Here is a 25,749-nt window from a genome sequence, read left to right on the forward strand (position 1 = left end):
ATGCACCGATCGTGTAGACAGCCGGGCTGAAATTAATAAGCCTTTGTTTTATTTTGTCGGTATGAGCTGACTGTATTTGTGCTGTCAATAATTGCTTTCGAATTTATTGGACTGCAGTGATATCTTTAAGATAACGGATGTTGTCCGTTGTTTGAAGCGAATGGCTTATTTTCATCTATTGTCACAGTTATTGAAATTAATTTTATCTCCTACAGTTTAATAAACGACTTTTATTCAACATCTTTCTAACTAAATTTTATTTTTATTTCGTCTATATGAACGTGCCTTTATCTTTAACGTATGTTAAAATTAATGTCCCTCGAAATTATAACGAACATAAACGGAGTAAGCAATATATCATTCGTGATGGAACACCGCAATCAGGTCACTGCGAAGCGTAAAAAAAACATTGAATTAGAATTTTGCATTAGTCGAATTGGCCGAAAATATTCGGCTATCCGAAATTCTGCCACAAAGCCATTAATCGTTTTGATGTCACAGTATGGGACATTTAGTGTGACCCTTTTAGAGCGGTAACCTTCTCAATACTTGTCCCTAATCACTGGACGCCAAAAACCGACTGCTGGAGACCAAAACCGAATTATGAATAACGCTTGACCGCATTCAAACGGCTGATACTAATTGCAACCAGTTCATTATGGTGGGAACTGTACTATACTGTTTACTGCGCGTGTTATGAATATGTTAGATATACGCAGATAGAAATGTAAATGAAGACTGATAATTATGTGACGTTGTTTACGCACCCGTAATAGTTATTTGCAAACCACAGCGTGTTGATGCTGATAGCTATCAATATGCGCTAATGGTGACTGCCAGTTAAGCAATATACACTTTATGAATAGAATTACAAACAAATTCAATTACCTACACTTAATAAGAGAAAAACAATCTTTGTATAAATAATAGTGCCTTATCTCCTATTAAAGAATTTAAACGCTTTAAATTATCAATAAAGTAAAGAAAAATTATTTTACATATAGCGACTTTTAATAGAAGCAACCATTGCTCTGGCATTCGTTTGATGTTGATGCATTCTAACGATAGTGTTCTTTTATGTGTACGCTAAAAACAAATGAGTTTACTGTTCATTTCATGCTGTTTTATTAGTTTAGAAATATTTAAATGGTTTTCTAAAGCTTTAATTGTAAATAAGCTATAAATGTTATTTTCTAGGTTTCTCAAAAAAATGCTCAACAACGGTTGTATCAATATCTAATGGATATATAATTTTTATTGATGGCAACATCAGAAAAATTTGTACAAATTAATATACCCTGTTCTATTTTAATCTGTAGTTTTTCTACTTATGACTAAAAAAATTGCGAGTAATAAATATTTCAAAATGTAGAATTTTTTTGTAATTTGATCGATTTTTTGTGTGTGATAGATTTTCTTATTTATTGTACTAACTGAAAAATATTTTACTTTGAACGCTATTTTAATTAATCGTTATATTCATATAAAATTCTAGAAAATTCGAGTTGGACTCTTATAATATCAAAAATGTTAACATAGCCTCTCGTAGTTTAGTTTTTGTATCGTTTCGTTTCATTTACATTTAGTCCTTTTCAAATTTAGTTGGAATTTGTTCAAAGATAATGCAATAATCCTGAACAGTGCAATAATCCTGAAAAACGTTTTATTTTAACGATCTGCAAATATTAATTTTAATAAAAATCAACGATGTTAGCAATATGATACTTTTGTTTGCTGAATCCGAATCCCATTTCAAACGAGTCTAAAAGTCAATTCAAACTGTAACTTTTGATTCAATTTAGCTACAGTGAAAATCTGATTCGAAGGCTATTTTTGTACAGGTATTTTCATATTTATCAATTTATTTTCAACAAATCCCGATATTATATCACCGCAAAAATAATAACGAAATGGAAATTGGTGTTTCCATCGCTTTCGTTAATCTTTAAAATAATGAGGAAGCGTAATTAAACCTCATAATTCGATAGCGCAAGCATATTGCAGTACGATCGCGTTCACAAAACAGTTACAATTGAACGCATTAATAGTGAGTTTATTGGAACGCTCTCTGATATTAAAGTGATAACTTAGGCGGTATTGCAGGTCAGCTGCAGGGACCGGGGTACGGCGAGCAGGAGCCGGAGTTTCTCGCCCCTCTCGAGAACATTACGGTTGCATTGGGCAGGGATGTGCATTTTACGTGCACTGTCAATCATCTCGGCGGGTATAAGGTAATTTGAGCTATCATGCAGTGAAACAATCCTTTTATGTCTTCTTGTAAGGTTTTATAAACTTTTCTTAATAAATATTAGAGTAAATTTAGGGGTGACTAATATCATTGTTGTTTTATCTTTTATTTTTCGGATTAGTGTACATTTGTAGTTGGCAAATATCTACAACTTTAAAATACAGAAAGTTGTTTAACGTAGAACTCTCTACGCGTTTTCAATTACGTTTTTATTTTAGACTTAAAAAAATAGTGGAGTTTACTGATACTGAGCTACAAAACGACTCATTCATTAACCAGCTCCTAAATGCTGGTTTTATTCGTGATTTTCTGATTTCCCATGGGACAATACGAAATATTTCTTTACAAATGCCTAGGTAGAATAAACCATATAGCATAAACATAGATATCGTACTTTTTTGGGACAACTGTTATTTAAAATTATCTAGCAATGTTTATATACCTATGTTAAATAGATATGCGAACAACGAAATTTTGGAACTCACAACATAATTCCATAATGTTTTGTTTCTCTGTATTTTTTTAATCAAATAATTTGGATTAAAAAGGATATTATTTAATTTTCACTTTAGAATCAAAAAACGTAATATGTTATCTAATATCGTCTCACGAGTCACGTCTGCAAAAGTGCTAACATTATTTTATTTTTAGGTGGCATGGATAAAATCGGACACCAAAACGATTCTAGCGATACACACACACATGGTGAACATAAATCCAAGGCTGTCGGTCACACACAACGGCCATAACACTTGGAAGCTGTACATCAGCAGCGTGGAGCCCAAAGACTCCGGGACCTACATGTGCCAGATTAACACTGATCCTATGAAGAGTCAGGTAAGATAATGCCTTACAGGCTACAGTACTATGGCATATCTATACACAATAATACGTGAAAAGAAAACTTTGCTCTCCTTTTTAAGCATATTGTGCGCTATGTGGGTTACTGCATTGTTGAAGTTTATTTATATGGGGATAGTTGTTTTTCCTTTTTATAAAGGAGTGCAGAAATTGAAAATATATATGCATAAAAATTGAACATGTATAAATATAACTACAATGTTTTGTAGTTAAAATAGTCAATCTTTTTTAGTCAATATTAAACAAATAATGATTGTTGTCATTAATCCTGTTTCGGGATGAAATAGCATTTCCGCTGAATTACAACCTAATAATTATTCTATGCTCTATTTAAAGCTAAGTGTATGCAGTTCTTTAGAAACCATCCTAGCTATTCAATATAGAATTCTCAAAAGCATAGCTAGAATACTACATCAATATACTTACTATAGAGAACAGTATTTGCAGGAACTTGCCAAACGACGAAATTCGTAGAGTTTATTTTGAAAAGCGGATTACATATGTTGCATATGAAACCGTCGGTATAATACGTCTGTGTAGATTACATTTTGATGGATTCTTTACGCGAATATCGACGTCAAATAACGGTTTCTAATCAAAAATTCCTTAAAGATTGATGTATAGATACATGTAAGCTGAAAGTTCGGAATTAAGTCTTGTTTACTTAAAGCTACATCATATTATACCTACATTGTTACATAGAAGTTCATCAATGTTGAAGATTTAGAACAGTTGTTTACGTTATATGGTTGAATTTATACATCCTTCAAATTTATGAGATTTATAATTACAAAAGGCCTTTTATTTGCCTGGAAGAGATCACTCTTAAGTGATAAGGCCGCCTTCTGTGCTGGACTAGTTTTTAAGTTTTAATTTTAAGGATTAATTTGTATGCCAGCACAATAAAGTGTAAATAAATAAATAAATAAATAAGGCATGCATTTTACTTTGAAACTACGAAGTTGTTTATTTAATTGAGCTGGTAGAGTTTGTATTTTTTTAGTTTTGGAATTTCAGGTTTTATTTTACGTACAACGGATACAACATCCTATTCAATATGTGTTCTCTTAAAATGAAACTGAATAAATCACTTACTTTAATATACTTTAAGTTATTCTTACGTACATTTCAGATGCTAATACTATCATCCCTTTTAGTTCGAATATTATACGTTTATTTAAGCTATATTTTACATATGATTTTCTTCACGTAAAAATAAAACAGAGGCTTTTTATAGCACGTAAGTCAACTAGAAACCTCTTCTCAATTCAATTTTAGGATTGTAGATTCTATCAAAGAAGGCTTTTTATAAAATTCTTACTGTGTGCTAATGCAATTGTTCGTTGGTGAGGTAGCAGACAATTGCCAATGCCACTTTCAATGATTGTCGATTCTTTTAACATTATTTTAATAATTTAGTAGAGCTCTTTTTTAACATCTAATCAGATTTTAGATTTTAAATTTATAGGATTAAGATTTGTATTTAATTTAAGAGATATAAAATAGGAATAAAACTTTACTTGCATAATAGTTAATCATGTTTTCCTAAAGCACACTCAACAATATCTAAAAGTTTGTTATGAAGGAAAAAATAATTTCAACTTTTCATTGAATTGATCCGGCATAATATAATGAATTTTCTCGTCTATCGCATTGGAGTTATTATAATTAGTGCACACCTCATTGCACAGCACGAACTTCCAATAATTCTTATATTTATGAAATTCTTAGCATTCCTTTTACAATGATCGCTTAGCTCCAATATTTTATAATGAAAAAAGAGTTTTCAAATCAAATCAATCCGTTTATGGAGAAAATGCAAGCGATTTTAATATTTGCATTAAATCATTAAAGCGATCATGGCGGCAATAGCATGTCTCGCAAAACAATATTTCAATAGTTAAATGTACACTAACTTTATTTTATGCGCTTTAAACCGGGCACTTCAACAATATTACAACAAAAAGTTCATTTTACACAAATCTCATGCTAAAATTCGAGCATCAAAAAGTTTCACTTGATGTTTTCGTGCAGAATAGTACTTTGATATCACTTTACATTTAAACGACAGCGTACATGTACAAAGAAACGTGCATTTTATACGACTTGCTATTTAGAAATTTCGAATGTAGGACAAAAACTGAATTGCGTGCCCTGAAAAATCTTTTTTTATGTTACCTCCAATATACGATAACTTTATCCGTTGGTTTGTCATTTAAAATGGAAAGCTTAATTAAATGTATGTAATAAAACTAGCTCGTTTCATTCATTTCTATTTTAATTAATATCATTTGAATATACGAGTTTATTATGGACCAATGTATTTTTCTTTTGAACGATTGCTCTAGGTTTTTGTAAGGAGAGACATTTTAACATTAATATAGAACGTTATCTTTCTAAAGTAAACGTACGTTACGTACACAATACGTAGATACACAATGGTTATCAATAATTAAGATCAGACAACACATGAATATACTTACTACGATATAATATACTTATACATTTTTAAACATTATACATGTTGTATTTACAAACGTAATGTAACTGTCCTTCTATGAATACAACACAAATGCATTTTAAAAGCTTCGGTTACTTAACATAGTAATATCATATTATCTCTCTGGTCTTTATATACTTTCTATAGAATTTAGAAATGTGTTATTATATATACCTATGTATAAACAAACACTATATCGCAGAAACCAGCTATACTATTTACTTTGCACCCATTGAAGTTAGCCAAAGTTCTTAAACTAGAACTTCGTTTACGGCGCATACAACTGTGCCGTATATTCAAGAATCTATTTCAATTTAGAATTTTTGAATATATACATTATACAATCATTTTAATATTAATCTGTTATATTTTGATGAATCGAAAGCACAATACATTTTCCTAAGTCTTAAAAAATCATTGCAAAAATTGATAAGACGAACAAAATTTACTAATACTCTTGTTTCGATATTTGTATCATACAAAACAATAACACTACAATTAAAATTTACTAGGTCAAAAATCGTTCAAATATGAAAAACGCGTGCGTATTTTTTGCGGTGAATGATTTATGACGTAATTATTTTTACATTTTCATTGAGCGTAAAAACAATTTATGTCGGTAATACAGCGCCCCAATATTATAGGCAATACAAACAAAAATTAATGAATCAGCGACGTAGAAAAGCAAAATGAGTTCACTAGCAATTACAAAGAGTGACCTTTGAAGTTATACAAGGGAGAATAGGCTTGACATTTATTAAGTTATTTACCTTTGCGGTGTAACATTGTGACAATAGCAAGGCACGGGTCTGTGGAGGAATTTCGTTGAGGAATGCAAGCATTTGCAAAGGGGCGGAATGTGACCACGACATCTTCATGCGAAACTTTCAAGCCGGTAACGTGTGCTCGTTTGCGGGAACGACGCGATTAACGTACGTGTTTTAGCATTCATTTTAATGTGGTAATTGCTATTGTACCACATTGTACTATTGGCACGCTTACCATTTAGCCAAGTCTTGTCATTTTAAATGTCTACTTCTTCTTGGTCTACTTGCATTGTGGTTCTGTATATTGTTAACATATGAACCGAACCTATTGCATTTGCATTAATTTTTAGTTTCACGAATGAAAATAATCCTGTGATATTTCTTATCTTTTGAAGAATTACAATAATTAAATATAATACTTTTATATTATCATCCTTCTTTACCCAATAACAACGCGTAAGGCTTACAAATGTTTCTTTGTACAATTACAACGTTAAATATATATTATTTGTATTGAGTAAATTTGGAGGGCCAAATTGTTCGTCTTATTCACCCGCTCCATATTTGCTTAGGTTGAGTAACAACGAGGCGTTGAAAAAGGCCTTTTTTATATTTGCCCTCGCGGGATTCCAACATTTGTTAAGTGTAAAAGCAAATTTGAGAGTACCCGCACAATTACACAAGTATTTGGAGTAAAAAGATGTTGGGAAAAGCGGAAACTTGAATGTATAAATGCTATTTCCTTTTTTAAATAACTTATGTTACCGACTCCACTCGCGGAAACGCGCAGGTTTTTGTAAAAGAGAAAGAACACAATTAACATTCTTTTAGTGCAAGCGAAAATTGTTTCAAAAGTTTTTGTTTGGCCGACAAAAACAGGATACGATGTTTTAATTCATTTATTTACTTGTGAATTGTTTGTGAAGCGGAAATTGGTGCGTAGATGCGATATTGTTTTGTGATATGCTGTGATCAAGCTGTGATACAAGGAAAACAACATTAAAAAAGGTACTACAACTGAATTTCTTGGGAATTTCTGAGTTATGACTAATCTGATCACAAAATTCAAATTTGAAATATGCATTTATTTGTATTTTAACAACGCATTTACTGAAATATAAACATAATTATTTTTTCAATCAATGATACACACATCACGTCACTATCCAATCAACGAGCCCAATCAAATAAATATTAACCTACTAATTGTTTTTGCGGCATTGACAGCGAACCCTGTTGACAGAGGCTGTGATAGACGATCTTTTTCCAACCCTTTTTCTCGTTTGGTACGCTCATGGCCACGCATTGTAAATATGCCAATACATCAAACTTTTTAACCAAGCTTCATGTGGATCGGCCATATTTAAATATTATTTAACCCTAACGAGACTTTGATACCGTACTTTCTTTGTGAGCCAACTGCGGGGCTTTAGATGTCACAAAGTGTTTGGGACCTTTCGGTGAATATTTACAGGAAAGTCCTAATGTATTTGTGTATCGATATCCATTACAGTTTGAAAGGAAAGATACAAGAAAGAGATAAATGACTCACGAATATTTTATAAAAAGAAAATTATGTCTATTATAAGTACGTCTAATAGACTACAGGCCCATGTTGAAAAAATTATGGGTCATTTGACCCACCACCTGACCTATCTAGAATGATATAAGAGCATAAAATAATAAGATTCAGCACTATGACGTCACTCGTAAGCTGTCCACCTGAGTGCAGATGAGAATTCGAAAGTTCAGGTAGAGATTTTCTCCCTTTGTCTCCATGATTTTTGTACGGCGTTGCGGAATAATGGCTTAAAAGCAGTATAGAAATAGTATGACACAGATGCCGTACAAAAATGGAGGTCCACAAAGTCGGAATTTATTTTTATTTTTCGACAGTTGCCGGGGTAAATTTGGTCATTTGATTTTATACGGCATCTGTGTCATACTATTTCTATACTACTTTTAATCAATTATTCCGCAACGCCGTACAAAAATCATGGAGACAAGGGGAGAAAATCTCTACCTGAACCTTCGAATTCTCATCTGCACTCAGGTGGACAGCTTACAAGTGACGTCATAGTGCTGAATCTTATTATTTTATGCTCTTATATCGTACTAGATAGGTCACCTGGTGGGTCAAATGACCCATAATTTTTTCAACACGGGCCTGTAGTCTATAATGTCCAATTAATATTGCAAAAGTTGAATTTCCTTTTAATATTTAAAGTAGATACCTTGAATATTGTTAATTAGTTATTCTTTATTTAATTACATACATCTGTTGTAATGTAAATACTCCTATATTAAAGCCGAGCGTAGATATAGTTAAACGTTTTCAGTTTTTAGAATTCCAATTAGCTCCGAACACACAAGGTATTTCCAACCAATTTTAATCGCAAATATTTTGAAGAGTCAACTCAAATACAAGCAACTTATTGCAAATCGATACGCAAATTTAAATGTATCGGACTGTAACGATGTGGAGTGTATATTTAGCGGATCGGCGAGGTTTCGGAATTTAATGTAAGTAGTTACTTAGATGTATAAGGGTAGATACACGCGGTGCGTCTCTATATAATATAAGGGTTTATTTAAATAAGCCTTTAGCCGGCTGTTAGCGATGAAGGGTATTTTCAATATGGGTAATTTCGCCTGAAACACAAATACTTTAGAAGCTTTATTGCATACTCGAGGATTAACTGGGTATGAGCGTTGAAAAACGAGAGCTAGCTTCGGTTGCGTATAAAACTCATGGCATTTTATCTTAATTACTTCTAAATCTTTGTGCGAGAAAATCTCTACCCTTATGTTGTCCATCGTCGCGTAACTTTATGTGAGGATTACTTTTATGACCAGGATTAAGGTCCGTTTGCGAATGTTTACGGCCGAAATCGGAGCCCATCTGTACGATAGATGCTCGATTTAATATCACTAAGACTTATTTTATTTCCCGCGGGTAAGTGCCTTTTAATAAAACAAATAAATCGTGTTTAGGACTGTATTGCCTAAACGTGTTCGACGGAAAACGAGTACGTACCAACTTGTACACTTTCTAATTCAAAACGTGTAGAAAACTTTATTATTTTATGCTATAATTTGGTTGTAAGGTTCTTATTGTCGTGTTCAATAAAATATGTGAAGACCTATTTTCTAAAGGAAGTGAGCGATGAAGATAGAATACCGATCACGTAGCTTACTCTACAAGTTATTGCTCGTACTTGGAAGAATTTTTCAAATAAATATGTATCTTATAAAATTAAGTCTTTGCTTATAGTGTTAAGTTAGTGCAGTTCTACTATTGTGAAATATTTTATTTAGATAATATTATTATTTTTATAAGTGTAAGTCTATGTTTGAAATTAAGTCAGACATTATAATTTATCCATTAGTAAAAGAGGAATTTAGCATAATATACAAAATATAATGCCTAAATAAATTCATTAGCACAGTCTAAAAGGCACCTTCCCAACGTGAGAAAGGCATGCCTTAATTCCTGGCACTATAAACACATTCTTTGACACATAGTTGTCTCGTGATGTAATATTAACGTCGGACTAAACTCTCAAGCTAAGGAACCCAAAGAATTTGCCCGAATAGTCGATGGAATTCGCCTTACATTGGCCTCGTTTATGATATAATTTGGCATTAATATAATAATAAAGCTCGACAAAGCAGCTAGCTGCTTGGAATTCTAACGTTGCTAAATCGCGGGAAGGCTTAAGGTTTATACAAGATTTACGATATAAGTTCCGAGCTTGTATCGCGAATTAATTATATCTATTTGCGATATACTGAGGATATATTATATTATTATTTAGCCGTTCTTGTTATGAGCTATAAATTATTGGCTCTTGAGACACAGTTACGTACCTTTGTACGTTGTCACCTATTGGTTGTATCTAGTATAAAGAATATTCGCCTGAATGATAAATAATCAAAATAATATCTATAATTCATAACTTTTTACCTTTACATTTGTACCTACACAGGCTTTTGTTAACGGGGACAGGTGCGTTTTAAGAAAAGTATTTGCTTTTTCATAAGACGGCTTCACGCCCCAAAATGCCGTAAACCTTCAGATTTTTATATTGTGTGCAAAACACTTTTATATGTATCGATTTAATGTAAAGAGTATTCGAAATAAGATCAAGCAGATTTATATTCGTAATAAATTTTTCTTAACGTGTTTTATTACGTGCTACGCTATTCTCACAGGGGTATGATATATAAGAAAAATCTCGAATATTGGAATAATTTTACGAACGTCTATTTCGGTATTAGATTTTATTATATTATATTATTAGTTTTCTGATCGCGGCTTCTCCCACATGGTCAAAGAAAACTCGCAAAGATCGCAACGCATTGACAGACAGAGTTTCTTTCGCATTTATAATATTAGTAGGGATTACTACTAATTACAAATGTTTTCAATTGATCCTTTATTTTATACAATAAATCATTGATTCAATTTATATCTTCTATTAAAAATTTTCACGTGAAATGTAAACGAAATACATTTAAATAAAATTCTATAAAGTAAGACATCAGAACGACGAGGCCGGTTAGCTCCAACTGAATGTAGAACGTTTTTGCTTTTAAACAAGTTAAGCTCTACAAAGTCTAAAATGATCCATAGCCCGTAGCACTAACGGCATAGAATGTTCAAAGTATGTTTCGTTTTAGTTAAGCTTGAGTGATGAGTTAAAAATATCTCTCTACACGTCCGACTTGCTTCTCCCTCATGTCATTGCGTACGTAGCGAGAAATGTTTTACGAGTAGAAATAAATGACTCACTTACCTGTTGATGCCTATTCAGAGTACCGTAACTCAAGGGAACGTGACACCACATATTATCATTTATCGGTTATTTTTTGTAGCTTTTTGTAGATTTATGTCGCTGTTAGATAAAAATCAAAAGTTATATATATCGTGATAAGTGTTAAAATAACACGTAGTTCCGTTGTTAAAAATTCAACAATAAAGAAGCAATTCCGTTCCCACATAATTACCGCGTCCATGGTTGCGAAATAGGTACCTAATGTATGAAAAATATGGTGCTTATAATAATTTAATAGCAATAATATGAAAAATAATTAATTCTTACCCAATATAGCAAACTGTACTTTTGCTAAAATCCTTTGTTCAGTTGAAAATTTAGTACTTGCGTTTGTTAGCGATTTGTTATCGACTTATTCCACACAGAACCCCGGCCATAAAGATTTGAATAATAGCATAAGTTTTACTTTAATGAATCGGTTCGTGATACATAAACTGTTGAGTTACTTTGTGTATTTTATTTTATTGTGTTTAAGCGAACATTGTCACATCGCGATTCAGTCGCAGTCTGCACTACGAATTTGCATAATTCATGCGATGCAAGCTGTCTGCAGACGTAAAAACTGGCAAAGAGAGACTTGGATTTTAATATTAGTGTTCTTTATGAACTTTATTATGAAATCTTTTTACTCCGTTATTCATTAGTATTGACCTACATGCTTTGAATTTTACTGCGTGTGGTCGCCAGCTATAAATTGTTTGAAATGACCGCAATGGTTAAATTGAATCTAGGGTACCATTAAAATTACTACGTCAGAGAATTGTTAGATAGTTTTTATATATATATTAACACAGAACCTATATAACCTATAACCTTCATCATAATTTTTATAAGATACTAGCGGTCCGCCCCGGCTTCGCCCGTGGTACATAATTATGAAAAATAGATGTTGGCCGATTCTCAGACTTACCCGATATGCACAGAAAATTTCATGAGAATCGGTCCACCCGTTTCGGAGGAGTATGCAGACTAACATTGTGACACGAGAATTTTATATATAAGATATTTTATACCTTACTTTCCTACCATTCCAGCTGTAATTAGTTATTTAAACGAAATATTTCTAATTAAACATCATTCAAAATGTAAAGAATTCCTCAATAAAATCTTATTTAACATTCCACAACAGAACATTATGTTACAGTTTTATTGCTTTAACTTCAACAGCAAGACATGTTGAATAATAAAATAAACTAAATTTTTGAATTTTGTTTACGAAGAGTCTTCGCTTTCTTATAACACAACTTATAGTTGTACAAAATATCATTTTTTTAGAAAACATATATATAAATTAAAAAATGATTTCATTGCAAGCAGTAAAGATTCTTGTTTAATTGGAATTTCGGATAGCCAATAAATTAATTAACATAAAAGTTGAACAAGAAAGTCAAAGGAAAAATAAAACACCGCCTTGATTAAACTTTAACTTGAATTTTTCGTTGCATCAGTTCACAGCTCATAACTATATGTTAAAAGAATGCGTCGGTAAAAGGAATAGAGAGTATAATTAAAATTTCGTGTAGCTGCGAAATTTAGTATGGAAACACAAAGTTGAACGGAGTTAGGTATGAAATGTCGCTAAAATTATAACTTGTGCATATTTGGAGAGGGAATGTGACCCATTGAATGGGGCCCGGGCTCGCTGCGCCGCTCGCGAGGAATTTTATCAAAGCACGGCCAGTTACGTGTATTCTGTGATTTTCTACGAAAAATAGTCAAAGGAGATGTTTGCATTGTAGCCGTTTACAAGTTGAGACGGTTAACAAACTTTAAAATATGACAGGATACACTACTCTTGTTAAATATTTTATGTTGCACGTTTCATCAAATAAAAATGTACAATTATTAAAAGAAAAACCTGCAATTATTGTTCGTTAATCTATCCATGAACAGAGGATATACAAGTGAAATTTTTAAATAGTTATTTCTCAATAAGGTCATAATAAAATTTCTACCTGGACATGTAATGTCTAGAAAATATTCCAACAAGTCGAAGGAATTTTGTCAGTCTTGCTCACGCGTGCCTTCACATTTGGGCCATATTTCATTCACAGACTCCTCTATGCATTGGAATGCATGTTTCTTATTCTTCTACACAATATAACCTATTGGAACTTTGATATAATTTCAAATGCTTTGAATAATTTAAGCAGTTATTGAATGTCATGCGTTACGAAAAAATAATCTTTCTAGTACAATAAAATACGCAGAGAATACAAAAAACTTTTCTTATATTTTTATCAGAGACTCTTTAATTATATTTGCAAAACAAAGCAAAATATAATTATAACTTAAATGGATTCGAAGATTATTAGATTCAGACTCATCCACGGCAATATCAATGGAGTTCAGTGGAAATCGATTGACGTTTATAGTAATTGAAAAATAAGTGTTTTATAGCTGCTATTTATTCTCTATCCTCCCCGTTTCATCACTGCTAAATTTTGATACTAACAATTTATATTGTTAATACCATGTCCGGCAAAATAAATAATGATAGTTAGGCACTTTATACGACACATTATGTATCAGTTTGAACTATAGTTTTTAACAGACAAATTGTATTTGAAATTGTATTATACAGGATCAATTTATTATGTAAGCTGTTTACTCTCAGTCAAGCATTCCTATTTACAGTCAATTAAAATTCGGGAGGACTTTTTCTTATGTCACCACAAGTTTTTCCGATGTATTGGTTTTTAAAGCATGTTAATTTAAATTCTTTAAATCGTTAAAAATATATTTATCTCTTTGAGATATAGAGCTACAATCTACTAGCTACTACTAGGGCTGGTTAAAATCAAATGAAACTCTCTGAGATTTGCTGCCTCAGAGTGGTTTAATGTGATCCGTATCATTTCACGCGCGAGCGGCACGAGCTAATGTAACCAACTGATCTTTGATCGTGTTTCTCTTCCCTATTTACTGGAGCGGCTTGCTTATATTTATTTTCTTTTACGTTCTTTGAGCGCTGACGGAAAACTTAATTTGTCGAGTCAATAAATGGGCTATTGATGAAGCTTTTTATTAAACCAGTGGGCAGTTCCTTTCATGTATTAGGTTCATCTTATACTAACATATTATCGTGTGCTTCTTTGTGTTTAATATTAAGCATATACGTAGGTCGGATATAATAATGCCAGTTTATTGGATCATCTCGAGTTATAACATCATATTTTACTTTATTCTTTGAACTAGGATCTAAGCTAGCGGAAGGTGGATCATTTTCTTACACTTTAACATGAATTTTGTCCTTGTTTTTAAATTGAGTAGTAGCTGATTATTAACTGATTACTAAATAGTTATGGTGGTAGGTAGTGCGTATAAATGACCTAGCTTCAATAATAATACGTTCAAAATTATCCAGCTAATTTTATGGAAGCAAAACAAATGAACTATATCAAACTAATAATGGAAATGTTATGATCGAATAAGGAGCTTCTCAGAAAGCAGTGTTAAGCGCTGAGTTAGCTAGTTCCCGCGGGAACGTACGATAATTACTGATTTCCTTTTGTTTTCAACTAAACTCTATTCATTCCGAAACTTCGACAAGTATTAAGAGAAATATTGATTTACTTTGTATTGGATTTAATGGACTGCGCATTGTTCAAATATTAATGCAGCTTGCATTGCTTTGCATTATTTGAATGCCAAAAATGGAAAATTAAGCGAATACAATCGATGTCACACGTGATATTCATTTGGTGTTGAATAATAGGGTTTCACTATAAATCATTATGCTGTTTACTATATTTAACGCTGCTACATTTCACTATATTGCAATGTACATAGTAATAATTGAGTAATCTATCTAATCTTCTATCATGATATAATTTTGATGCCTAAATTTTATGTTATTTTATATAGGTATATTTATCTTAACCCTCCCACAAGGTATCTGAAATTGTTTGAAAATATCGTTTTTTCACCCGCTGTGAACAGCACGATCATGGAAATTTTTTTAAGGTATTCATGTATTATTACATTTATTACGTAAGGTGAGTTTATTCTCAAAATATTTCTTAAAAATTCTCTTATAATTAATTGTCTTCGAAAACAAACAGTTTACAAAATGTGATTTTAATATACCGATTTAATAAAACCAATTTTCCTCCAAATAAAACAACATTTATACGATTAAGCGTAGAATATGTGTAGGATAAATCTTCCCTTCAAGTACAAAGCATTGACAAAACGGAATGGCTGTATCAATCTTTGTCAATGTCGTCTGCCGAATAACGGCATTTACCGCCACATACGTTGTATAGAAAACAGTAAACACTTAGATTCATCAACCTCAGCTACATATTGTTTACGCTTAGGGACAAATTCATAAATCATAGCTATTTTATAATGATTAAAAATATAGTGGCTCATTTATTATTTCTGTACTTAATTAAAAAAAGAGCGTGGGTACCGAGCACACGTGTCAGAAGTGAAACTTCTTTGGTAATATACAAAAATCGTCGCCTTACTCCATGACGAGACGGTAATAACCATGACGCGACCATGAAATTTTACTCTCAACGTGCATAAAGGAGTTTCACTTCAAAAAAAGTGAAATATTTAATAATATTCAGATGAATTCATATTCAATATATGTAGAACAAAGTAATGCAGGATAATGTTAGAAACAAAATAATATACCGTAATAACTTTCACAACGATGTATTATGTTATACAAGTTATGAAACTCCCTTTTTAATTAAACAATTAACAACGTGGGTTTCGTTTAATTGTATTCCGTTGGGTCATTTGCTGCTTGCAAAATGATACATAATAAAAATGTATTATATTGTGTCCATCCGTTCTTTAGAATTTTTAATAAATTTTAACAAGTATGTGTATTTATTTGGATCTTTTTCTTTTAATTTATTTTTCATTTTACTTTTATATTCTTTGTTCTCCCCATTTTATTTATTGTCTTTGTACTAGCCAGTATTAGCATTTCATATTTCATACTGTAAAGAAATATTGTGTCTAGATATTCACAATGAATATTTATAATCTAGATTTTTTCCAACATACAATCAAAACCATTTTATTTTCTACGAAAAGGTGCTAAGGTGGAAAATCCGGTCGAGTTAAAGCGACCGTAAAATAATTGCTAAGGAGAAAAGTAAAATAAGTTCCCATTTGCTGGTTTAGCACTTAATTCCCTTACCTAAGCTAAAATATATTTATGCTGAGAGTGGTTTACCAGGAATTATCTAAACCAGAAGCCTTAATATAACGCGTTTTCATTCTCTAGAGAATCTCTCAGAATATTACTATTTCAATATAGTTGGCAATATGATATGATATGATAATATGTAAGCTTAGTTGTAATTCATTTTCTTTTATATGTTGAAAAAGCCATACTATATAGGTATATAATAGCTGGATTTTATTATAAAATGCCATTCGCCTGATTCCGCATTTATTTTATGTTGTGTAATTTGTAGTATTTCGATTATTTATAGAATCAATGCAAAGCTTTTGTCTCATTTCATGTTAAATTAAATAATTTTCTATAAACGGATATTTTTTTAACTGTATACATCATTCAGTTAAATACCAAAGAAGTCGAATAACTAAAAGTGGAACAATATTAGTTTTCTTGTATTCAACTTACGTTGTGCTATAAAAACCTAGTAAGTAGTAGTAGTAACTTCCAACTAACTAACAATACTAACATTTCCATAGATGGGCCATCTATCAGTGGTGATACCGCCAGACATCGCAGACAGCGACGGGTCGGAAGCTAGTGCGCCAGAAGGTGGTTCCATAGAACTGAGGTGCACAGCCAACGGAGTGCCTGAACCCACTATATCATGGAAAAGACAAGGAGGCCGCAACATAGTGTTTCGTGATGAAAATGGCAACGAAGAAAAAGGTATACTCAATGTTTCATAAACATTTCATAACACAAAACACAGCTTCAAATTAAACGTTCCCAAAAGTGTTGAGCTTAATTAAAACGCTTCAAAAGTAGTTTTAATGAACATACCATAATTACGAACGCAGTAAAAGATTAACGCTTCCAAATCGTTAACTCCGCTTTCCAAAAATGGTTTTATTCATTTCATCTACATGCAAATTCAGACGTCATGAACATTCAAATACACGAAGATTTTCAACGTGTTGCTCAGTTGTCTTTTATTTTAATCTTAATAGGTTTGCTCATTTTATCTTATAAAAATGTAAGGCGAAATGAATACGTAGTGAAGTGTAAAAGATCAAAAATATTATTCCAAGGGACTTTCTTTTTCACTTGTCTGTAAGTAGGGGTATTAAATCACGTAAAATTACGTATTTTTATACAGAAATCGTTCCAAAATATGCCGTACACGTCCCATTCAATATATCATTCAGTTTTTTGCTTCTTTCACGAATTTTCTTATTCAATTTCATTGCGAACGATAATAATAGTCGTTCATATTAAAAGCAGGACATAAAACGTCAATTTTCTTTTGAATTCTATTCACATTGAAGAGATCCTACTAAGTGGTAAAAAAGAAACAAGACTAATTTTGCATTCAAAGCCCGCCTGAAGCGGGCGCAGGTGCCCGCGCGGTTAAAACATTGGAGTTTTATGGGATTTATTAAGATATCGCCTTAAGATATTGGAACGAATATTCGAAATACAGGATAAATGTAGCGACCTAAAAATTTTATTGAATAATCGTCAAGTGGAGCAACACAAATTTGATAACATGTAATGTACGGCTCGTATTAGGGGTTTCGCTTCGACCTAGGCTTTACGAAGGATAATGTCAAGTATTAATAAGATCAAAGGATTCTCTGTACAAATACGAAACTTTTACCTTTTTCATTCGAAAAAATACGGCCAATATTTCTTAATTTACAAAAGTAAGTGGTCGTCAAGCCCGTGACTGAGATTCATTTCCTTTAAAAAGATCGTTTTGAAAGAACTCGATTACTGTTTAAACAATATGATGTGGCAATCCGAGATTCGGTCAGGAAATTAAATGAGAGGCGGACTGGAGGGACGCTGACAAAGCCGTTATCTCATAGTTGTTACCGTCCCACGTCCTACGCACTAGCGTGAAGACAGGAGTTAGGGCGATAATGGTCAGGTTGTTTTAACATACGCTTTTGTCCGTCTAATCGCTTGTTATTTCGTATCTAAATTTATACCTTAATAATATTGTTTTAAGTATACAGTCACCAGTCCCTTCGCCCTTTTAATGCCTTTTCGGTACTGTGTTTTACGAATTTGACCCGTTTTATTTAAGCCATTAAGCGTAAACAAAAGACTGTCGGCTGCGGGTAAACAGGGGGCGGTGGTAGGTAATAGTTACGGCGCGGTGGAGCCAAGCCTTTGTATTAATTGGACATGTTATACACGCTTCAACAAATAAGAATTGTCGTTTAAGTGGGTGATTTCTTTTCTTTTTCTTTTTACTAACATGTAGAGGCGTCTGCTTGTGACATATCGTCAAATGTAGAGAAATAACGCGATACGATTGGGGTAAGATTGTTGGATTATTTTGTCGCTTTATTAATGCGAGTCGAGTCTAGTGTAAAGTATATCACTTAACTCACTTCAAAATATTTCTTAAATGATTATTTAAATCATGTACACTCCACGTATTTACGCAACTTGCATTAACCATAGGGTGGTAGTGCTATAATGTTCCATTACAATACAATACAATACAATACAATACAATAAGATTAATTGCAACCAAACAACACAATGATAAGCTTATACATTCTAAGACACCATCAAAAAATACATAAAATTACAAAAATAAAATACATATATGATAACAATCGAATTATAACTGACATTAATTATATCAAACTTGCATTGTAGCTGCAAAAAGGCCCTGGCTCAGCATAATGTTGCAGAGGCAAACTCCACAACGCTGGTAATTCTGCCAGATACCCACATGACTAGTTTGCGCCTCTAAGATGGAAGGAGTATGAAATAAGATAAATAAATAGATATACAATAAATATAAAGGATAAGTTATATATATATAGGAGACAATATTTTTGGTCAAGTTTATGGGTAGTATATAATATCTATGTGTTAACCTTGAAATGAAGTCGATATAAGCAAGCAATAAGTAATAACAATATAATATAATATAATTTTGTATACGTATAATTATAGGTATTAGGTATTGTCGAAAAATATTAAATTACTAATGTTGGAATTTTAGCAGGAACGATTTGTAAGTGCGACGAAAGTTGGATTTACATTATGCATATTTTTACACGCAAAAAATAATTTATAACGTCTCAAATTCCTAATACAATCAAGGCGGCGAATATGTGATTAGTTAATTACTTATCCCTTGACATGAAGTGAACGCGACGACGCGGCGCGGAGCGACCCTGTCGAGTTAATTAAGTCACTTATTACAAAACATCGCTTAAGAAGTTGCTTCAAACTTTATTCATACCTACGCTGTATTTACATGTTGGAGATTTTGTCGAATTTAAACTATTTGTTTGGGACTTGTGTTTCTGTAAAATTGTAGGTGAGTGTTAGATGTTTCGTACATGATCAAGTAAATATTGCTACAGCTCTAATAATAAATGGAACTAAAAATAATATACTTAGTTTATTGTTGAGCAAGAATTGAAAGTTTTATTTCTTTGTTTATTATGATTTAGATTTAGCCTTATTTTCAATGTTTCTTTGTCAAATTCTTCTTCAGAGTGACATAGGCTTTTTTTCTGCGGTAAATCTAGTACGTAGTAGTCAGATAGAGCAACTTTATTAAGTAAGATTGCTTGATATGTCTGCTTGATTAGCTTTTTCATCACCATGAAAATATTAATATAATGGCATTGCAAAGATTTTCATGATTCATAAATCTCTTTATGGCACTAATTAATGACATTTAAAGATATTGACGTTAATCATTTAATTAACTCCTTTTTAATAAAAAGCGGCATTTGTGCGCCCCTTGTAACGGAAAAGTATTTCGAAGAAAACAGTCGAGTTTCATATAATTGAATCGGGAAACAATTAGCTTTCGGGCAATAATAACGTTGAATTGAGGGGCGAGTGAGTAACAAGTTGCCAACGACATACATGTCGTTGGCAACTTGTTACTCAAAGTGTAAAGTTGGCCTGGTACACCAGGCCAACTTTATATCCCGTTAATAAAACACAATTTCACACAGGCCTGCTTTGATGTTGCCCGCTTTAGGGATAGTTTACACGGAGTGCAGTCGCATTTTTGCTATTTAAGAGCATAGTTGTTGTATGTTATTCTTTTCAATTTCAATGTATACAAAATTTTAAGCGTTTTTGGTAAACGACAAATTCAATGAAAAGTTTTGACGGTTCAACTTAAATATAACCGCAGATTCTTATTGAATGATTGATTATCATCTAAATGGTCAAATTCTAATCTAAAATATTATTTACATTAATTAAAGAATTAAAGGTTCAGATGTGTACCTTTCTAATACACAAAATTTAACAAAAACAAAGGAACAAATATCATATCACCATTAATTATGAATTAATGTGAGAAAAATGTATTATTAATTATAATTATAAGTTAAAGTAGCAGTGAGTAGTCACCTTTACATAGTCGTAGTATTTACGTTCACCCGTGAGATTAAGGATCGGTCGTATACCATAATAAAGTTATAAATTGTTTCCATTTAAATTTAATTTGACAGCGAGTGTTAAACGGTGAATTGGCTGCGCAATGTTTTGATTAAAGCGTGCCGAGATTAGCGATCCTGACTTAATTACTGACTTAAGTTCTGACGGAATGCGAACGGGGACTATTTAATACTGATTTCGTTACCGTGTAGGCTAATAATACGATTATCGTTTGTGAATTATACTATTAATATAGAATCAGAATTTTGTCAATTTTGTGTCAGTAATACGTAATTTAATTGTATGTTTATACACACGTACTGCTACTTATACAATTAAAGGTAGATTTACATTCAAAAGCGGGAAGCCAAAACATTTATATGCGAATAACGTAAACGTTTATGGCGTATTTGAAGGCTTTTAAAATAATTCCGTAGCATTCGCGGGACGTTAATATAAGCGACATTTTTATCATACTGCAGTGTCGTTCCAAGTTATGAAAGGGCTCTTATAGCTGAATCACCCGGACACTGATAGTTTACATATGGCGGACATCGGTTTGGCAACGCATCCCACCTTTGTTGGCGATTTTGCGAGCCAACGCGGTTTTTCATTTATGGACGGCAGTAAATACTCTCGCGATACTCCGTTTGCGCATTTATCAAAGTTTTATAAATAAATTGTCCACACGAAATATTAGAGTGTGTACCTACGATATTATGCTTTCGTTTAAAAACTTCGACTCAATATATTTATATGATTGTATTGGATTTCGAAAGCTTTTAAACAGCTTATCGCGTTTGTTCATTAAAATGTACGGGATTCATTGGCGTACTTTTACGGTTTGTTTGTTTAAGGCGCCAGTCAGTTGGACGTTGATTATTATTGTAATTTTAAAGCTCTTACAATCCTATATGATTGACCTTTGTCCTGATGATCATTTCTATACTTACACACGCCTATTTTCAGAATTGTAAGTATACAATATTATGTTGTCTCATAAGCATTATAGTGTAAATTTATTAATACTCTTTCTTTTAACAATATGATACCGCTTATAAACAACAACCTGAAACATGTGCCATTCCTACAAGATACTGAAAACTAACAGGCGTTATATTTTCCTCAGTGGTGGACAGTTACGTGGGTCCAACGTTGTCGCTGAAAGGCCTCAGACGGACGGATATGGGCAATTATTTGTGTATAGCTGCGAACGGTGTGCCGCCCACCCAGAGTCGGAAATATGAGGTCACTGTGCTTTGTGAGTATTCAACGTATATGTAAGCTATTTATGTTATGAATAACGTGAATTCACCGTGAAAGTATTTAAAATAGTTTATAAAGCGTTTCGTATATATACAATTGATAGTATTATATTTAAATTTATATTTGCAATTTGTAAATGACCTGAATGAATGATGATGATTATTTTATGTAAAATATTATCCAGAATAAAAGAGGTTATATTTTTTAATAGTTGTGCATTGTTTAAATCACATACAAAGTTAAAAATAAGCCGTCAAGCTGAAAGACTTTTTAATTGTTGTTCCGACATGAAAAAATTTGTCGAAAAAGATTGCTGGAATAGCCATTTGCGTGATGATAGAAAGTATTCTCATATTGAAAAGACCGAATTTCCATACTAGAAAGCCGGCATCGTCTAAGTTTGTTGACGTTAAAGCCATTTTACACTTCATAACTGGAGATGGATAAAGGTCCTATCTTTTGATGAAAATGGCGTAGATGGACTCTCCATTTTCAAAAAATCTTTAATCATAATCATATCAATATTTACTGATAGTTATCAATCTTTGTACTTAAATGTAGTCACAATCAATTGCACCAGTTTAATTAAGACAACACGACATTAATTATGAGTTTGTCAGTATTTCAAATTTTCAAATAAGGAAAAAAGTAGTCATTTTTAAAAAAGTAGTCGTAGTTTTTTTGAAAGAAATTATAATCACCTCGTTATAAGAAGAAACCTTGATTTATTTTTTGGTTGTATAACAAATCTTAAGTTTTTGTTTTCTCAACATAACAAACACTAATTATAATTCTTAATCCAACACATGAACACTGAAGTTAAGCCTTCAAATTATAATTACGCAAATCAAATTACATTACTCTGTTAATTTATTAGCGTATTATATCTAATCGTAACCAGAAATGTTAATATTATAACATTATTAACACTATAGTGATAGCATAACATACCTATAAGATTAATTAAATTATGTGTTTGTTTTAAGAAGACTTTTTAACGGATTCTAGACTTTAAAACGCGATTTCTTTCACACGTACTCGATCTGTAATAATATGTTAAAAATATAAGCAATAAAGTCGGTTTCTTACATAATACTCTATCTCCATACATCAATTTAGCTTTTACGCAACTCTTCCATATGACACTTTAGTTTTTACAACGAATAAATCGCGTTTTAAATCCATTAAATTGTCTTCGTCTCAATTAACAATTGATTGCTATCCAGTCCCGCCGATAGTGCGTGTGGCGAGTCTGGTTGTGTGGCGAATGGCTGACATGCAAGTGACGCTGCAATGCTACGTGGAGGCGTCACCAAAGTCGCTCACAGTGTGGCAGAGGGGCAAATCACACTCAGGTACTCATGAAATTCAAATGAGCATGAATATTAAAGCAAATGTTTACAACGCTTTAATTGTTTGTGTAGTTCTTATCACGCGCGGCCGTGAGTGAAATGTTTTTGCTTGGGATTGTGTTTAATTCGTTTTGGAGAGTAGATGTAGTGTTAAATTGAATTAATATCTACTAAATGAATCTTATATTTTGTTTCTGAAGAATTACCTATTTGATACATCATACGAAAGTAAGCATATTGAAAATAACACGTTATTTTGAAAATGTCAGTAATTAAATCCTAAAACAAAAATTCTTGACTAATCCTTGGTCAACGACGTCATTCCTTGGTAATAACGTATTTTATCTTCGCCTATGTGTATTTAACGATATTTTTCTATTATTTATAGGTGCGAAGCTGTTGAACAGTTCAAAATACGTGATCGCTGAGGACAATTTGAACAAATATGCAGTCCGTATGAATCTCACCATCAATCGGCTGAAAAAGAATGACTTCGGCGAATACACATGTTCCGCCGCGAACGCGTACGGCAGAGCCAACGCTACTATCACTTTGAAAGGTATGTATTAATAATCTGTATTCTTAGAAGTATTGGAAATATTTTCATTGGAATTTTTTCATTTACATTATTTGCGCAGACCGTGTGTTATGTTTTTCGTAGACGTCTACGAATTTCGTAGCACTTGAGTTTTCGTATTTAAAAATATTTTCGATGATTTTAAATTTATATTAAATATAAATCTGTTGCACATCTATATTCGCCAATAGTTAATCTTCAAATAGATCAGTAGAATATTATAGAGTATCGATTTAAAAAATCAAATCGTTATATATCATTTTATGTAAATTCATAACTAACCAAATGCAACTATTATTTACAGAAACGCCGCAAAAGACGACGACAACAACAACAACCACCACGACAACAACAACACCGCGCCCCACAACAACACTGCGCACGACAACGCGCCCGCCCAAGCGTCACCTCAAGAAACAACAGAATCAAAATGCCCTAGACATGGAGCTCAATCACATCGGCGTTAACAACGCGCTAAACTTTTACAACATAAACACATACGGCACACAAAACAACACACCCACACACACTCAAGTACACACACAAAACGAATATAGCCAAAGAGTCGAACGACAAAAAGTCCGACCGTCCGGCCCTCCGCGACATTACGTCGTCTACAACAGAGGCATACAACACAAACACACCATTTCACTATTTATACTCGTCAAATTAATATTTATATAAATAACACATTTTTGTGTTTAACGATGGCTGTTGAATTTTGAGCATTGTTGTAAGTATTAAATACGTTTGAAAGTTGTTAACTTACGGATATGTAGATATCAGCTTTAATGTAAGCTAGCGTAGTATACAATTATTCGTTGTTTATTTAGGAAACCTCTTGTTTGACCAAAACCTTAGAGGTTTTTCGAAATTTTTACATACTATACTGGATTGTTTGGAAATTAATATCATAGATGGCATATCAAGTGTAAAAAATAACAGTTTTGAATAACGAAGCAACTTCATGTATTGTACTTATTAAAATACATACGTAGGTATACCTAATACAATGTTAAAAAAAGAAAACTGAATAATGTGCAGAAATTTGTCTTTCAATATCCAATTTCTATTTAAATAAAGTTTTAATCTACATTGTATTCACATAAATGTAACAAAAACTAAATACAAAATCTAGGATGTTGCCCTCAAATCTATTCTTTATAAAATTTTAGATCATGTTCCGAAATGTCATGTTATCAATTTGTGATTAAGATTATTTCTTTAAGGGCCGTTTTTTAAATAATGTATAAAACTACCAAAATAAAAAAGTAACAATTAATATTTATTTTAATTAGGGCTGAAAAATCGGCCCTAATTAAAATAAATATTAATTGTTCCAGGAAAATATGTTAAGTAACAAAAATAAAATACGAAATCATAATAAAATTTACTACGTATCGATATAATTCATTAACAAGTTGAAGTTAACAGTCATCAGTCATATAGAATTGATCCTATATCTTATAACCATTTTTATTATGTACTTAAGTTACATTTAGAAAGTAGGCATATTTTGTATATGACAATATATTATGCAAAGACAATAATAGTGACCAAAAATTAAATTAACTATATTTGTGTAACGTGTACTTTACACTTATATATGAATTGTAAAAGTACAATAATATTAAGAAAATTAATATTATAATAGTTTGAATAAAAATGTTAACTAACTCTTTTCGTTTTAGAGTTAAATGCAGGGCCTAGTAAAGGTGACAATACTTATCTTAAACAATAAATAATTATTAATAATTAGT

The 25,749-nt window shown here is 32.0% G+C and overlaps 1 protein-coding gene across 1 annotated transcript in view; it reads left to right on the plus strand.

The window, feature by feature from the left end:
- Positions 1-25,227, plus strand: part of LOC149488493 (lachesin-like) — a 44,389-nt gene extending 19,162 nt beyond the window's left edge. Inside the window, exons 3-9 of the mRNA XM_089695615.1 lie at positions 2,104-2,231; positions 2,900-3,085; positions 16,900-17,089; positions 21,924-22,055; positions 23,287-23,415; positions 23,801-23,971; positions 24,294-25,227. Of these exons, the coding sequence (XP_089551741.1) occupies positions 2,104-2,231; positions 2,900-3,085; positions 16,900-17,089; positions 21,924-22,055; positions 23,287-23,415; positions 23,801-23,971; positions 24,294-24,673 (1,316 nt within the window). The 3' untranslated portion in view covers positions 24,674-25,227. The remainder of the gene's footprint in view (positions 1-2,103; positions 2,232-2,899; positions 3,086-16,899; positions 17,090-21,923; positions 22,056-23,286; positions 23,416-23,800; positions 23,972-24,293) is intronic.
- The last annotated feature ends 522 nt before the right edge of the window (positions 25,228-25,749 follow it).

This window comes from Colias philodice, chromosome 5 (genome assembly GCF_061535455.1).
Source record: "Colias philodice isolate Cphi_HAF_F1 chromosome 5, ilColPhil1 Martin Lab GWU primary, whole genome shotgun sequence".
In the NCBI taxonomy this organism is placed as follows: Eukaryota; Metazoa; Arthropoda; class Insecta; order Lepidoptera; family Pieridae; genus Colias; species Colias philodice.